This window comes from Pseudorasbora parva, chromosome 15 (genome assembly GCF_024679245.1).
Source record: "Pseudorasbora parva isolate DD20220531a chromosome 15, ASM2467924v1, whole genome shotgun sequence".
Classification (NCBI taxonomy): Eukaryota; Metazoa; Chordata; class Actinopteri; order Cypriniformes; family Gobionidae; genus Pseudorasbora; species Pseudorasbora parva.
In genome coordinates this window covers 34,775,342-34,789,520 of record NC_090186.1, presented here as the reverse complement: position 1 = coordinate 34,789,520, position 14,179 = coordinate 34,775,342, and the positions used below count along the sequence as shown (strand labels likewise).

At 35.4% G+C, this 14,179-nt stretch overlaps 1 protein-coding gene across 3 annotated transcripts in view; it reads right to left on the bottom strand.

Annotated features, from left to right (window-relative positions):
• vta1 (vesicle (multivesicular body) trafficking 1) overlaps positions 1–9,514 on the bottom strand; it is a 43,566-nt gene extending 34,052 nt beyond the window's left edge. The window contains exons 1-2 of one of the 3 annotated variants that reach the window (XM_067417874.1): positions 9,311–9,447; positions 8,276–8,362 (exon numbers count right to left, since the gene is read on the bottom strand). Coding sequence is in view for 2 of the 3 variants with exons in the window: in XM_067417873.1 (XP_067273974.1) it covers positions 9,311–9,401 (91 nt within the window). In the remaining variant the exon portion in view is untranslated. Of the gene's footprint in view, positions 1–8,275; positions 8,363–9,310 lie in introns of all 3 variants that reach the window. The other 2 variants (XM_067417873.1, XM_067417872.1) reach the window with 2 other exon arrangements.
• Positions 9,515–14,179: the final 4,665 nt, after the last annotated feature.

The following is a 14,179-nucleotide window of genomic DNA, read 5'->3' as shown; positions in this document are numbered from 1 at the left end:
TGCACACAAAGGCCCCTAAATACAGTACATACCACAGAGACGGACATCCTGATGTTGCCGTTTCTCCTGTTCAATTTATTTCAGCCTCAGATTTGATTGTGGATCATTATCTGTATTAGCTGAGAGCCATTGGGTTTCTCCACGCTTGAGGACGTCACCGCTTTGCGCGCTTGTCATTCTTTAGCTCCGCCCACACGATACGCCTCCAGGCGCTCGGTTTTTTCCAGAAAGACTCGGTACAGCCCATATTTCTTTTATAAATATGATAAAACTAAAGACTTTTTGGAGATATGAAGGATGCAATACTACTCTATAGGTACTCAAGATTGACATGAGATTGACTGAAACTGAGTGTTTCACCCCCCCTTTAAGAACAGTATGGTACTTTTCCTTTTCCATGAAGCCCAATTAGCAGAGATCTGATGTCTATCAGAATAGATCATAGCATACAGTCACAAAGTCCCTCTTTGTAACTATATTACGCCCATACTGCTCAACATCCAATTTTCCTCATCTGAAACACTGCAACACTGAGGCCAGTCACATTTCCAAAGCAATTAAATAATAATAATAATAATAATAATAATAATAATAATAATAATAATAATAATAATAATAATAAACAATCTATTATTTGCCAAAGGGTTTCATCTCTGTTAATTAAATCAAGTTAAATAAGGAGCGTGAATAAATGTTATAATAGTGTTTTTATTGAAAGTTGTCACAAAGCATCAAAAAACTCAGGAGATCAGTTGTTTAGTCTTAAAGGGTTAGTTCACCAAAAAAAATTTAACATTTGGGAGAATGAGTGGGAGAATCAGTGACTAGTAGTCATTGGTGAATACTGTCACACTCACTCTCATGTCAACCCAAACCTGAAAGACATTTGTTCATTTTCGGAACAGAAATAAAAGGTATTTTAACGAAATCTGAGAGCTTTCTATCCGTCCATTAACAGCACAACTACCACTTCAATGCTTCAAAAAGTTCATGAAGGGATCGTAAAACTAATCCATATGATTTGAGCGGTTTGGTCGAGATTTTCTAAAGAGACAAGATCGCTTTACAAGACGAACAGATTGAATTTAGGCTTTTACACACATATAAACCAGGAGCTCAACTGAACCTGCTTGACGCGTGAGAAACTAGGGTTAAAGTACAGTAAAAATGCTGCATCTAACGGCAAGAGAGTGTGTCTGTAATTGTATACGTGTCCGTTGATAGTGAAAATGAATAATCTTTAGTTTATAGTGATTCATTTAACATTACAGACAACAGATGTCAGATACACAAATGATTAGGCTATACTTTTACCTCACATGCTGGGAAATAACCTGATTTATTAATAATCACTCTAACTTTGCTAGCAAAATAGACAAAATATATAGAAGAAACCAAATAAGCGCATAAATGCTCAAATAAGTATAGCCCTCACCACGCAATAATATTGTGTATCGTCAATCTCACAGGCTGGCGATAGGACATATGACTATGGATTAGGGCTGCACGAAATATGACAAATCATAATTGTCAATTATTCCCTTGAAACTGTAACTGCGATTATTAATTACAATTATCACAGTTTACATTGAATGATGTTTTGAATAGCTTTACACCATAGTAGCAACTGCATGCCATATTTTTATATAAAAATAAACTTTTTTTTTTCTTCCTGAAAAACTTTTATTGCTGTTCTATAGCATTAAGCCTCAAGTCATCTATCCATTTGTTTGGATTCTTCTTTAAATGAATAAAGTAAAATTTATGCATGGTACAATAATAGGGGCTTTCGCACCGGGTAGTTCTATGAACTTAGCAGTAAAAATCACTAGTAGAAGGTGGTTCCTCGAGAACTAAATGTTCCCCTAGGGTAATTTTCCTGATTGCATGCACACTGCCGGTGACTCTGAAAGTGATGAACCGTGCTTGTTTGTGATTTTTATTTTGACGGAGCTGAGAACACCAGAGACTGAGCACACAGCGCTTCAATTATCTGTCTTCATTAGCTTACGATCTGTTTAGCAGTCCTGTCTAACATGTTATTAGGTAGAACTATTAGTCAAAGATAGTAGATATTATATGACAACTTATTGATGTTTGCCATGTGGTTGATGTTTGATGTGACTAGCTGCTATGGATGTGACTGCTATGGATATCGCCCAACACTAACGAGAACAAACCTCTTGGGAAAGCGCAAATGTGCTGCGTAACACACAAATGCACGTCACTGGTTCACGCAAGTCAAGCAAGCATGCTTTCACAACTGATGTGTGAGTTGATTCATTTTTATAATGAGCCTAAATTCAATCTGTTCATCAAATTAAGTGATTGTGTCTTCAGAAAATTTGGACTAAACCAATCAATTCATATGGATTCGTTTTACGATCTCTATGAACTTTTTGAAGCGACAAAGGGATAGTTGCGTAGCTGCCAACGAAGGGACAAGCTCTCAAGATTTCATCAAAAAGATCTTAATTTGTGCTCTGTAGATTAACAAAAGTCTTACGAGTTTGGAACGACATGAGGGTGAGTAATTAATGACAGAATTTTTATTTCTGGGTGAACTGAAGAAGACATTTTTAAGTGGCATTAATGTAAATTCATAAAGAAAGATTCAGTTTTTCTTCTTACTGGTCATATGATTAGACTACTTGAATGTGCTGCACTCATTCAATGACCACTGCACAACAAAGCAAAGCACTCTGCAATATCTCAGATGCTCATTATGGCCAAGCAAGCCTCAACGCAAGCTTGACGTTTGACAGACGAAAGACAGCGTGACTCTTCAGCCGAGGACATGCCCAAGTATTTCACTGACATCTGCAGTAAGAACTGAATTGTATATTCAGGAATGTCAGCCCGCGCACTCTGCTTTCCCTACTACAAGGATGTTATTATGTAGCTGCAGCTCAGTCTGAAGACTGGATAAGGTCCAGCAAGAAGGAAGGAAAACAATGTCAAAGAGGGCCTTTTCCATAGGTTTACAGCATGGTGCCAATCAGAAAACTGGAGCTCTGTCAAAGAGACAGAAGCCAGAGCAGAACCGCATCAGGAGAGCATTCTGCTTCAAAAGCCACATACAACTGCGACTGCAGCGCATTAGTCGCGCACATGGCTGTTGCACAAGGATGTTTTCATAGCAATCCTTATAATCAAGAAAAACGGTTCTTAATGTGTGATGTGTGGAAAGAATTAGGATTGCAAGCATATGTACACTTCACCTGAAATCACTATTAGTGATTCATAAAGGGAGCTTGATTACCAAGCCAAGACTATTTTAACGTTTAGGATCAAGAAGAAAAATAAGAAAACCGAGACTGCTAGATCATGATCATGATCATCATCATCATCTAGTTATTTAACAGATCATCTGCTATTTTAAAACTCTGAGTATAAGCAAACAATAAAGTCTCAGGTAAAAGGGTCCAGTAATTCAACAACAGAAACAATTCCAGCAAGGCCTGATTCTCCCACTTAAATGTCAATGCTGACCTCCAGTGGCACACTGTATTCACCCTCTCTTAACTAAATGCTTATCTAGAATTAATGGAAAAACCACTAGGCCTGTTTATAAGTAGCACATCACAATCAGAATCTTTAAACAACTTTCAGAATCAGAATGTTCTGAAACACTGTGTAAGCCATTCACAACGGGAAACTTGACTAAAAATAATATATATATATATAAGTGTATTTAAAAAAAAAAAAAAAAAAATATATATATATATATATATATATATATATATATATATATATATATATATATATATATATATTTATATATATATATATATTTTAAATACACTTACATGGTGTTAAAATCCTTCCTTATTTGTCAGCGTTTTACATTACATGAACTAGTAAAAATAAAAATTAAACAAAGCAACTGATTTGTTCAGAATATATACACAACCTAAAACATTGTATGAATTGAAAATATATTAATTGATATTATGAAAAGGCACAAAAAGTGCGATTTATATATATATATATATATATATATATATATATATATATATATATATATATATATATATATATATATATATATATATATATATATATATAAATTTAAAAAATGTAATAAAAATGTGCTGTGAATGGGTGCTGACAATGTTAGACTGTGCAGATAGTGTGATTTTTTGCAGGTATACCTTAATACCCAAAGCAACGTGCTACACTTGATTGCTCAAAAAGATCGACCCCATGGATTGCACCTACAAATACTGAGTTATGAGACGGACCTTTAAAAAGATAGATCTGGCACACTTTTCTATAATTTCATAAAATTGTTTAGATTATTTTTTGCTTTTGAAAGAAGTCTCTTATGCTCAGAGTCACAGACCGCATCATTTGATCAAAAATACAGTGATATTAATATGAATAATATCAGTAATATTACAGAAATAGTATCACAATTTGTTAAAATGCTATTTATTCCTTTGATGGGGAAGTTAAATTCAGTCCCTTCAATGTCACTTGATCCTTCAGAAATCTATCTAATATGCTGATTTAGGGCTCAAAACTGTTAAACAGCTGTGCTGCTTAATATGTTAATATAAAATGTGATACATTTTGTCAGGTTTTTTGATTAATAAAAAGTTTAAAAGAACAGCATTTCATTGGAATAGAAATCTTCGAAAACAGCATTTAAATGTCTTTGCTGTAACTCGATCAATGCATCCCAGCTCAATAAAATAATTATTTCCTTGCAACAACAACAAACAAAACCATCTTTTGAATAATAGTAAACCTTCAGAAAGAATTAAATCCATCTATCAACAAGTATTACTCATTTCAGAGGGACAGATGCCAGATTAGAAACTAATATCTAACAATTGTGACAAAACTGTTTTATATTGATCTTTTCTACAGTAGTTTGCCCTGGAACACCAGAATGACATCCGGCTGGAGCCTTAAACTTAGTCTTTGTGAGAGTAATTGGACTGCCTTTCTTCAGAAACAGCCCAACAAAAGAGAGAGATTGCATCTAACATTTTCTTAAAGTTGCCCCTTTGCCTTCAAGGATTGCTCAGGTTCATAAAACAAATATGACGTTTGACATTCAGACTCAGCAAAGAAAGGACATAATATCTCTCTACTCAGAAATGGAAAATTGTAGAAGCAGTGGGAGGTCTCCCATTGATGAGGTTACTCCAAGTACAATGACTGCAGTCTACCTGAAAATGGTTGCCATGACAATAAGCAAGCAAGGCACAAAAAAAGGAAATCATTATTGCTTTCAATGGGCAAACTGGGATAATGTCACTAGCCATTTCATTGTATTTGATAGAAAATGACTGCTTTTGCGTAAAATAAGGTACAGCATGTAACTACCTGGGTCATACAAACATCTGGTAACCTTCCAGGAGCACCCAATCAACTTATCAATTGTGCACAAATTCTTAAAGGGTTACTTCAGCGATTAGCATATGGCTTTGTATCAGTAGAAACCCTAGAGTATATTCAAATGATTGTGCTTTCCCCCCTCATATCCCCCTGAGACAAGAGATTTATGCATTTTTTTTCTGGAAAAATTCCTCCTGTGATACAAATTGACGATATTTGCATCACAGGAGAAATGTTTGGCCAAAGGCTAAAGACTACAGCCAGCAGAGGGAGCCATTTCCGCATGTTTTGAACCCGCGCATGGGAGATCACACTCAGAGCTGAGCTCGCAGCTACAGGCACTCATTTAAACGGCGCTATGGTGAGCAATGGAAGTCTTTCAACTTCTCAAATTAATTTCTATGAAAGTTAAGCTTGCAAAGGCATGAACTGAAACGCGCCAGACTAAACTCGCGTTGTGAATGTATGCCGCGAGTGTAGTCGCGATTACCTCAGCTCTCATCACGAGAGCTCATTAGCTCATTTATCTGACTCCTGCAGTTAGTGCTCAGTGCTGTGACACTCATGCGGTGACTCACTCATTATATTGAACAGACACGTTCAGTTTTTAATCGTAGCGTCTTTTCCAACTCAGTCACAGTAATCCAGTAGCGGTGGCTTTGGGAATGGCCTCACAGGGCAGTGAAGCATTCTGGGAATTGTAATCTTTCATCCCCATGAGACAAAAATACATTTTCTGTCTTTTCTCAGTCTAGAAAGCACCAAATTAAAAAAATAATTCCACATTTCTACTACATTGATGACTCAGTTTAAATACAGATTTATCTCCCCAGCGCTGAAGTACCCCTTTAACTCTCATGCTAATTGGCACACACATAACAATGTCTTTCTTTCAGTTATAAGATACCCCTGTAAACATTAAATACTGTATAAGACAATACTAACTAGCTTCCATTCTATAAGCCAGCAATAGAACATGATGAACATATTAAGTGCTATGTTTGAAATGCTCTTTAATGACATGTGCCGTCTCAGTCCACAGCCTAAGCAATCACTCCGCTTTTCTCCACTATGGTAACCCAGTCTAATTTAAATTATTCTAATTAATACACCATAATTAAACATTAAACACTATTAAACAATATAAAGTCTCCCCTTTATCTAATTTTGCCCAATAAAACACATAAAATCTCTTCTCGTCAAGTGCCAAGCAAAGCATGCTGAGAACTACAGTTTCAGCAAAAATCATGTTCGAGTACTTAATTGGTTCACATTCACCCCAAATAATGTAATCTAGTAGATTGCACATTTTAGAGAATTACATTAATCGAAAGCAAAATCATAATAATGTCATAGGGGGCATTGTCTTGCATAAAAATTGCGGGCTGATGGGATATTATGCCTATGGAGCGTCCCCACAAAGATAGTGAACCAGGTGTGTGGTAAACAGAATACAACTTTATATCTCCTTGTTATTTCAGATGATGAGAGAAATGAGAACTTCTGACCAGCCTTGTCGACAGAAAGTCAGGCTAGGGAATTTAAAAACAAGCATCCTTGGTTAGAGTGGAGGCTGGAGGGACAGTAAGTTAGGTAGATAACAGCTGATAAAACCTTTGTTTCAGGTACCATTTTCATATAACATTTAAGGCTAAATGTAGCTCTTAAAGGTATAGATCACCCAAAAATGTAAATTGTGTTATAATTTCCTCACCCTTAATTTGTTCCAAAACTGTGTGAGTTTCTTTCTTCTGTTTAATGCAAAAGATGATATTTTGAAAAATGTTTGTAATCAGTCAGTTGGCAGCACGCATTGAAATCACAGTATACTCACTACAAAAATCTAGACTACGGTACACCACTGGTACCACCTACCTAAGCATTGTTGCAGACCACATACTCTTTAATGAAAACTGTACTCCCTGGTGGCTGTGGCCTCTTTTAGCAGGATAATGTGCCCTGCCAAAAAGCAAAAATTATTCTGAAATGGTTTGAAGGAGCACAACGAGTTGGCCTCCAAATTCCTCAAACTCAACCCAATCGAGCATCTGCTGGATGCCCTGAACAAACAAGTCTAATCCAAGACATGGAGGCACCACCTCACAACTTACAGGACTTAACGGATCTGCTGCTAACATCTTGGTGCCAGATACCACAGCGCACCTTCAGGGGTCTAGTGCAGTCCATGTCTTGACGGGTCAGGGCTGTTTTGGCAGCAAAAGGTAGACCAAACAAAACAAGGTCATATAAAAATGACTAAAAACAAAGATGACAAGTGCTCGCGAAGGAACTGCTTTTGTGTCTAAGCGTGAACGTGCAACCACGCCTTTACTGACCTCCACAGGCAAGGAGTAGGCATGACCGACCGACATGAATCAGAGATTATTGTTATTCTGCATTTAAACAAGCAAATTGACTAACATACCAGAGACATCTGTAATTGTTTTATCATATCATATATTTATGGTTTTTATTTGTAATTTAATTGTCATACTGTACTATTTGCTTTTCTATTTCTTGTTCTTGTTTTACGTTTGAGTTATGTATATGTACATTAATAGAATTATAATCATCATTTTTTTTAGATGCTGTACAATGCCGCATGGTGTATCATATATTTTATTTTTTGATTTGTAATTTATTTTGTATACTACTTGTTTTAATTAATTAAAGGCTATCTGTGGCATGCAGCGTTTTTTTAACATGAGGTATGTGTGTGTGCGTGTGTGTGTGTGTGTGTGTGTGTGTGTGTGTGTGTGTGTGTGTGTGTGTGTGTGTGTTTTATTAGATAACAATAATTTGATATAAAATTCTGGGAAGAAAAAAACAACACTGCTGAGTTGTATGACATCACTAAAAGCATATGGCTACAAAAATATGTATGTGTCATGCATTGCATGACGTGAACCCAGACCATCTGACTTACGGGATAATGAGAAAGAGGGGACGATCAAGATCTCAAGGCCTGCGGATGGTCCCTGGGGGACACTAAGTGACTGGACTGGTCACCTTCCTGTGACGTAAAGGGTCATAATTCATCTCAGTTCATGTCACATTAAAATGTCTGTACAACATCATTACAGTATTGCTAAAAATAGATGTATATGCAAAGCCTGACACACCTACACCTAGATGATGATTCATCTCTTGCACAAAGTCCTTCAAAAGCCCTAAAGTCTTTATGACACTGATACCCTCCCTAGCCATACTGAAAAGTCTGTTAATGACAACAATTGCAACTTCTCAGCAAAACACATTAAGAATATACTGTAAACAAGGTTTGGAAATGTTCCCCTAGCTAGTTCACATTCCCATCCCAACACACCTCTATATGGACAGACAAGAAACTTGTTTTTCCAGCATTGCGTAGGTGAGAATGGCAGAGACTGTCAGTATCACTAAATGATTCAGCACGTTCGTTGACTTGCCATAAAGAAACAAACAGAATAGCATGCTGCTTAATGAACGACTACCTCTCAATTACACATCTCAGAACAGCATTAAATTAAATCTCGCTTATAAAAGTGATTTACTCGTGATGTAGGGAAGTTTCAGCCAAACCTCTCAAAACAAACCAGTTAGCTAGCCCTGTTAACGTACATCTGTAACTTAGCTAAACTAAACTAACGTGTGTGGAGAACTAAAGTTACACCTATTCAGCAGGGAAACTGTTTACATACAAAACAATTCAACTTATAAATATTGGGCAATATAAATAATGGACAGTAATGTTTCAAAATAAATGCATGGTCAAAACAGCAGATGTTAGTTAGCCTAGCAAAATAAAAAGAGGCTAACTTCAACAACATACTTTAAATACAACATTTCGAAATACTGCATGTAAAAATTAGTAATTAAAAACATTTTATTCGAAATTCCTAGGATGACCTGACAACTTCAATAAGCTAATGAGAGGGGAGGGAAAGCTAACACAACAAAGGGATATAATTGACAGGCTTACAGTAATAAGCGACCACCGGCTCTCTTTTGTCGTGTTCCTGTGCTGTTCTTAAATGGTGCTGGATCGCTTTCAACTGTGGAGGGAGCGCCATACTGAAGAGAAGTCACTGTTAGAAACTTCTACGAAAACCAAAAAATGGCTAAAAACAAAGATGACAAGTGCTCGCGAAGGAGCTGCTTCCGCGTCTGAGCGTGAACGCGCAACCACGCCTTTACTGACCTCCATAGGCGAGGAGTAGGAAATGATCGACACGAATCAGAGATTATTTTTATTCTAAACAAACATATTGACTAACATACAGAGACATTTGCAATTGTATTATTATTATATCATATATTTATGGTTTTATGTGTAATTTATTTTTATCACACTATACAGTGTTATCTGTTTTTGTTCTTGTGTTTTATATTTGCTATGCATATGTAGTTATGACAAATGCTGTACAAAGCAACATATCATATATTTTATTGATTCATATGTAATTTATTTTTGTATACTAACTTTTTATTCATTATAGGCTATGTATTTAAATTAATAAAGTGAAGAAGAAAAAAAGGCTTTTCTGTTTTCGTTCTCTGTATTTTATATTTGAGCTACATTTAAGGGTTAGTTCACCCAAAAATGAAATTTCTGACATTAATTACTCATCCTCATGTCGTTCCAAACCCAGAAGACCTTTGTTCATCTTCGGAACACAAATTAAGATATTTTTTGATGAAATGCAAGAACTTTCTGACCCCACAGCAACAAAACAGTGACTTTCAAGGTCCACATTGTAAAAATATATTGTTGGTTTTTGTTGGTTTAACTTAAAAAAGTAAGTAACCTGGCTCCCTTAAAATTTTGAGTTTATTGAAATTAAAAATTTTAATTTGATACAATGAAGGAAATTTGTTTAATAAATATAAACTCAAAATATTATTGTATCTGAACCACTTAAAACATTTGATTAATCATGAAAATAGCACTATTTGGCATGTTTCACTGCATCATCAGAAATAAACCACAATTACCCAATATGCTTACAAAATCTTTTAATAATATTTAAATAAAGGGTATCGAATCTCAAAAAAATGTCATTGTATTAACTCAAAATTGTAATTTCAATGAACTCAAAATTTTAAGGCAACCAGGTAACTTTTTTTCTAAATATTTTTTTACAGTGCAGAAAAGTAGTAAAGACATGGTTAAAATAGTCAATGTGATACAGTGGTTCAACCTTAATGTTTTGAAGTGAAGAGAATACTTTTTGTGGGCAATGGAGATGGAGCATCACTGAATGGCTTAAACCATGATGACAGTGTGCATTTATACAACAATAATAAAATAATGCATTAGCATAAAAAAAGAAATTTACTTTTATACTTAAGTACTTTTTAAAACAAATACTTCTGTACTTTTACTTGAGTAAAAATCAGTTTTTACAACTTTCACTTGTAACGGAGTAATATTTGGCCAGTAGTACTTTTAATTTTACTCAAGTAATAGAGTTGTGTACTTTGTCCACCTCTGCAAAAATGACAACTTTATTCAACAATCTCTTCTCTTTTGTGTCACTCTCCAACGAGATTCACGCAAATACAACAGCCAATAGTGAGCCGACTTTCTGTACAACTCAGAAGCACTACACTTCTTTCCCACTGTTATCTACCCAACTTCTTTCCTACATTTAGATGATTTTTTTCTCATTGCATGCATAAGCTAAAACAATGCATGCAATGAGACAAAAATCATCTAAATGTAGGAAAGAAGTTGAATACCGGTAAGCCCTATTTCTAAAAACAGGGCTTACCGCTGGCAGGGTCAGTGCTAGCTTAGCTTAGCATAATGAATTGAATCCCATGTTGCCGAGTAAAAGTGATCCAAAGAAAAAAAAACCCCACTTAATTACTTCTTGTGGCCTGCTTATTCACAACGAGTACAAATAGCAATGCAGATCGGCGATTTCCTAGGCAGATATTGACAGATTGACTATTATGGAGAAGAACAGGCGAAGCACTGCTAGTTGAGCGCAGAGATATCATGCAACACATTGCGTATCTCCGCACCCAAGTAGCAGTGCTTCGCCTGTGCTTCCCCATAATATAGCCCCAAGTCAATATCTGCCTAGGAAATCGCCTAGTCTTAATCTGCATCGCTGTTTGTTGAATATGTCATTGTTGTTGTTTTTTGCGCATAAAAAGTATTTTCATCTCTTAATAACATTAAGGTTGAACCACACTGTACGCCACACACACATCACCACACTCACATCTCGCCACAAACTCTATTACCCTTGGGCCTTGTTGCTGATGTTGGGTTAGAAAGCACTCCGATTTCATTAAAAATATCTTAAGTAAGTTAGCTTTATTTCTATAGCACTTTTCACAGACAAAAGGTCACAAAGTGCTTTACAAAATTAAAATATACACATACACATAACATACAAATATACATAAATACACACAAACATACAAAACCATAATTGCTAATTAAATGCTTGTCTAAAAAGGTGCGTCTTAAGGTGTTTTTTAAAAGCTTCCACAGAGTACAAAGCTCTCAAGGCTAATGGAAGAGAGTTCCAGAGCCTTGGAGCCACTACACAGAAGGCTCGGTCACCTCTCGTTTTAAAACGTGTTCTAGGAACAGTTAAAAGGTCTTGGCCTGAAGACCTCAAAGAGCGACCAGAATTGTATACATGCAGTATATCCTGGATATAAGAGGGAGCTTGATCATGCAAGGCTCTGTAAGTAATGGTTAAAATTTTAAACTGTACTCTAAAACTAATTGGAAGCCAATGTAGAGCCTTAAGTAAAGGTGTAATATGTGTTCGCCTGTTGGTCTTATTCAAAAGTCTTGCAGCTGCATTCTGTGCCACTTGCAATTTGTCCATGGAGGATTTGTTTAAACAAGTGTACAATACATTACAAAAATCGAGACGAGAGGAAATAAAAGCGTGAATAAGCATCTCCATCTCATTTTTCGAAACCACAGATCTAATCTTAGCGATGTTCCTGAGATGGGAAAAACAGGAACGAACCACAGATTTAACATGACTGCTAAAACACATAGATTTATCAAAAATGACACCCAAATTTCGCACAACATTACAGTCCGAGGATGGTAAAGCCCCAATTGCCTGCCTAATCCTAGGAATAATGTTGTCTGGTGCCAAAATCAGTACCTCAGTTTTGTCTGGATTTAGTTGCAGAAAGTTGTCTGCCATCCAATTGTTAATGGAGGCTACACAATTGTGCAACAAGGACAGTTTGTCCAACCTATCAGGGCTAAAAGATAAATATAGTTGAATATCATCAGCATAACAATGTTTAATTTGTGTTCTGAAGATGAATGAAGGTCTTACGGGTTTGGAACCACACAGGGATGAGTAATTAATGTCAGAAATGTTGTTTTTGGGTGAACTAACCATCTAATAGAGTTGTAATAATCAACAGTTTTTTTCTACTTCTCTAATGCAACATGGCTTGGTTTACAGCATGGTTTAAAGGTACTGTAAAATAATATACTTTAAAAGCCCCTCATAAAGTTTTAGTTCCTGTTATTCAATAGATTCAGGTTTTAATGTATTCCCCTCATAACATGTAAATATATGGTATGGTGTAACCAAAAAGAGTGACACAACTATTTTTTTTTTTTTTTACTTGATTAAAACTTCACAAACATTATGAAAGCATTGTATCAGACAGAGTGCCGTGGATTCACAAGCAGTTCTATTTATTCTGACTATGAGTTACTTAACACTAAATTATAATACATTATGGCAGTCATAATATGTAACCTATATGAAGATTTTCATGCATAATCATATCATAAATCCCATAGACACTGGTGATCAAAAAAAAACAAAACAAACAGTTTTAATGTTCAACCCTCTAAACATAATACAAAAGCTATTACTCCAACAGCTGTGGTGTTGAAACTGTGGGAAGGCAACTGCGAGAAGATGTGCAGGCCAGACCTGCTGTCAGATGTTTCTCTAATGTATAAATGATATTCCTATAACAAATAGTTTCCTGCTGACAAAAAATAAGAGTTCACAGTATGCCATTTTGTACCTGAGATGAAACACTTAGCTGAGAATAATAACAAAAGTTGGATGGATGCCTGATGAAAATGTACAGATACAAATACTACAAACACACAAGATAATTCTCAAATAAACTCAAAACTATATGGAAACTATATGGAAATCAACACCATGATGAATATACTGTAAATGTGCATAATTGTGACTAAGTTGTGCAGTCCCACTGACCAATCAATAATGTTTTTAGAAATTGATGCTATATGGCATGTACTTGTTCTTCCCTATTCTCTTTTAGGAAGAATGAATCATTGTTCAAATTTAAATAAAAAAAATATTTGTAAAAATACTACTTGCAATTTGTGTACTTCAATATAAATTGTAAATCGAAATAATATTGCAGAGAGAATAATTACTAAATACTTTTGTGTGTTTAGATTAGTTTACATAAGTCAATAAATTAAACATATGTTTAAGTTTCCCCTGCGAAAAAGATGACTTATTTAGGCTTAAACATGTTAGGCTTATAACTAAAAGATATGAATGAGTCCCTTGTCATTAATTAGTCTTGTTATCCCCCACCCCCACCCCCATCCAAAAAAAAGGATTAATAAATTGTTTAGTTAAAAAAAAAAAAAAACGTCTTTAGCGCTATTCAGACGGTAATTTTTTCTCATGAGGAAGTCCATAAAAATAATTAGCATGCCATCTCAGTGATAAAACTCATGCATTCAGATGGTGATTTATTCACGGTGGAGGAGCAAATATTGTTATCCTGCACACCTGTGAATATGCTGTTTCACATGGTCAATAACATGATTGTATGCTGTAAATAAAATAACATA